Source organism: Nannospalax galili, unplaced genomic scaffold (assembly GCF_000622305.1).
Source record: "Nannospalax galili isolate Female #2095 unplaced genomic scaffold, S.galili_v1.0 scaffold1076, whole genome shotgun sequence".
NCBI classification, from domain to species: domain Eukaryota; kingdom Metazoa; phylum Chordata; class Mammalia; order Rodentia; family Spalacidae; genus Nannospalax; species Nannospalax galili.
Genome location: NW_008338348.1, coordinates 1,256,342 through 1,258,841, shown reverse-complemented (window position 1 = coordinate 1,258,841; position 2,500 = coordinate 1,256,342). Strand labels below are relative to the sequence as shown.

The 2,500-nt window shown below is 51.5% G+C and overlaps 1 protein-coding gene across 2 annotated transcripts in view; it reads right to left on the bottom strand.

The window, feature by feature from the left end:
* The window catches only part of Stk32b (serine/threonine kinase 32B), a 379,118-nt gene that overhangs the window by 15,786 nt on the left and 360,832 nt on the right, over positions 1-2,500 (bottom strand). For both annotated transcript variants that reach the window (XM_008833119.1, XM_029563507.1), the window contains one exon: positions 1,175-1,300. In XM_008833119.1, the coding sequence (XP_008831341.1) occupies positions 1,175-1,300 (126 nt within the window). The remainder of the gene's footprint in view (positions 1-1,174; positions 1,301-2,500) is intronic.

Below are 2,500 nucleotides of genomic sequence, written 5' to 3'. Positions count from 1 at the left end.
CTCTTCTGTGTCACTGCTTCTGTACCTCCACAGGACTGCTGGCTTTGAACCCAAGTCACAAGTTACGATTTTGCCAATTTGGTCAGGCTGTCCCACTGGCTCAGAACCAGCCAGCACTGTGACAACACGGGCTTTGCGGGCAGAACTGAGATAAGATCTGGACTTTCTATCCGCATGTATGTCACTGAACCTCCATGAGCCCTGATTTCTATAACTGTAAGGTGGGCGTAGTGAGGCTGATGGGAGAAAATGTGGGAAGAACTTTTGGACTAGACCCCATCCCTCAGTAGGGCCACAGCATACTGACCTCTGTCCCTATTTTGGGGATCCCTGTGAGTCCTGCTAGCTGCCATTGCCCCTGGGGCCCTGGCTCCCTCCACCATTATTGAGTTCTAGAACTGTTGAGTTCTTAACTCAAGAATCCCCTTCCCTGTTCCACACATCTGGCCTCAGCATTTGCCCTCTCCCAAGGAACAGCTTGAATTCAACACATCTCTCCCAGCTAGTTTATCATTCATTCATTCATTCATTCATTCATCCATCCATCCATCCATCTACTCATTCATGTATTCAAATGCAGGCTCCGTATCCTTCATGAGCGAGTTCGGGCTCAGCTGGCTTCCTCTAGGTCATCTTGGGGAAGTTTCTTAAACTCGCTCAGAATACTAACAGGATCCACTCTTCAGGCTGGTGTGGAGCTAATACATGGAACATTTTTAGAACAATGCCAGACACAGAGGACACACACAGTCTTGCTGGCTGCCGTCACACACACACATCCATGCCCATATAACCAGCATGCTCAGGCCTTCCAGTGCCTTCTAAAGCCATGCATTGCTCTGGGCTTTCTGCGAAGAGGTCAGCCAGCAGGAGCTTTGCGGGGAAGGGAAGTGTGTGTGTTGTAGGGAATGGCAAGCTTTCTGTGACCGAACAGTGTGTCCAATAGTACAGCCCTCAACACCTGTCCAGGGGACAGGAGGAACCAAGGAGGCAGGATGGCCTGTGGGTATAAGAAGTGCAGCTTGGAACTCAGGTTCAAATCTACCCGGAGCTCAGTGAGCTGTGAACCCGCTGGTATTCCTGGAGCCATGACCAGAGGAAGGCTCAATGGTCAGGGGCAAGGGTCATGCTTAGTGCCAAGGTGGCACAAGTGCTGAGGGGAGGCATGACTCACATTGGGCACAAAGCCGGGCATCAGTGCTTTCTTGAACACTGCGTCCCAGTTCATGTCAGCCAAGTAGGGTGAGCTCTGAATGTCACTGAGGCTGGACAGGCGGCTCTCGGGATCCTTGGTCAGCAGCTGTGGTCAGAGGGCAAAAGTGCTTCTGTGAATGATGCATTCCCCACCCAGGAGAGCATAGGGTTGGAAGGTAGAGTCTCACCCAATGGGGAGGATGTCCTTGTATGATGCCATGCTGGGCAGTAGCCTGCCCTGTCTGAGTTGCCTCTGGTAGGGCCATCTATTCTCATCTCTACAGCAGCGGAGGGACTTCAAGGTCAGCTCATTTTTGCAAGGTCATCTGGCAAGTGATTGTTGGAGAGGGACTAGGCTTTCAGTCTCCATATCTCTGTCTAGGTTCAGCCCTGTAACAGTGACCCCTTCCTGATGTTCGCCAAAGCTTTGAATCAGAAAGAAAGGGCCGGCTGCTTCATCAGAGGACTTCTGACTTGGCTGTGGGAGGCAGAAAAGTAAAACAGAAACTTCCCTGATGAGCTACAGGGAAGCTCTGGGTTCTGACTGAGGGGCCTCATGAGTGGACAAGGGGGTCATTTTAAACTTCTCTTCAAAGCCAGTTTCTGCTCAGGGTGGTACAGTGTACAATCAGCCACAGAGCAACACTTTGGATGGTGTGTATAGATGGGTATGTGTGCAGACCTGTGTGTGTGTGTATGCAAGTCATGCATGCACATATGTGCATGTGCGTGTGGAGGCCAGAGGCTGCTGTCAGTGGGTGTGTTCCTCAGTCACTAATGGAAATAGGACCTGGATGACTGTCTTTGTGCTCCTAATTTGGGAGCAAGAGTTGTGATGGAAGTGATCATGGGTCAGGGTGAGGCCCAACAGCATTGGTAAGGACTTGGCGCATGCTAGGAAAGCATGTGCTATTCAGCTACCAACAGGTGCCCCCCGCCCTAGTCCATGTCCGGGTGTCACTTGTCACTGCAGAAATGTTACAACTATGCCCATCAAGTGGTGACGATCACAGCACACAAGGGACACCTGGGAAGGGCCGGGTCTGCTGATCACTGTGGCCTCTGTTTAGCGGCTGCCCCAAAGCAACAGGTACAGAGTTAAACAGGCTCCACTTTGAGGCCATCTGGGAGTGTCTAGGGTAGCTGTCTTGACAGCACACTGATGTGCATGCTTCAAAGCCAGAGAGTTTGACTTGTAGGGCTGTTGGGAGGGCCAGGCAGGCATTGGCATTGTAAAGGGCTTTTAGAGGCTTTTGTGATGAGCTAGGGTTAGAACCACTCATTAGCCAGGTGTGGTGGCACACAC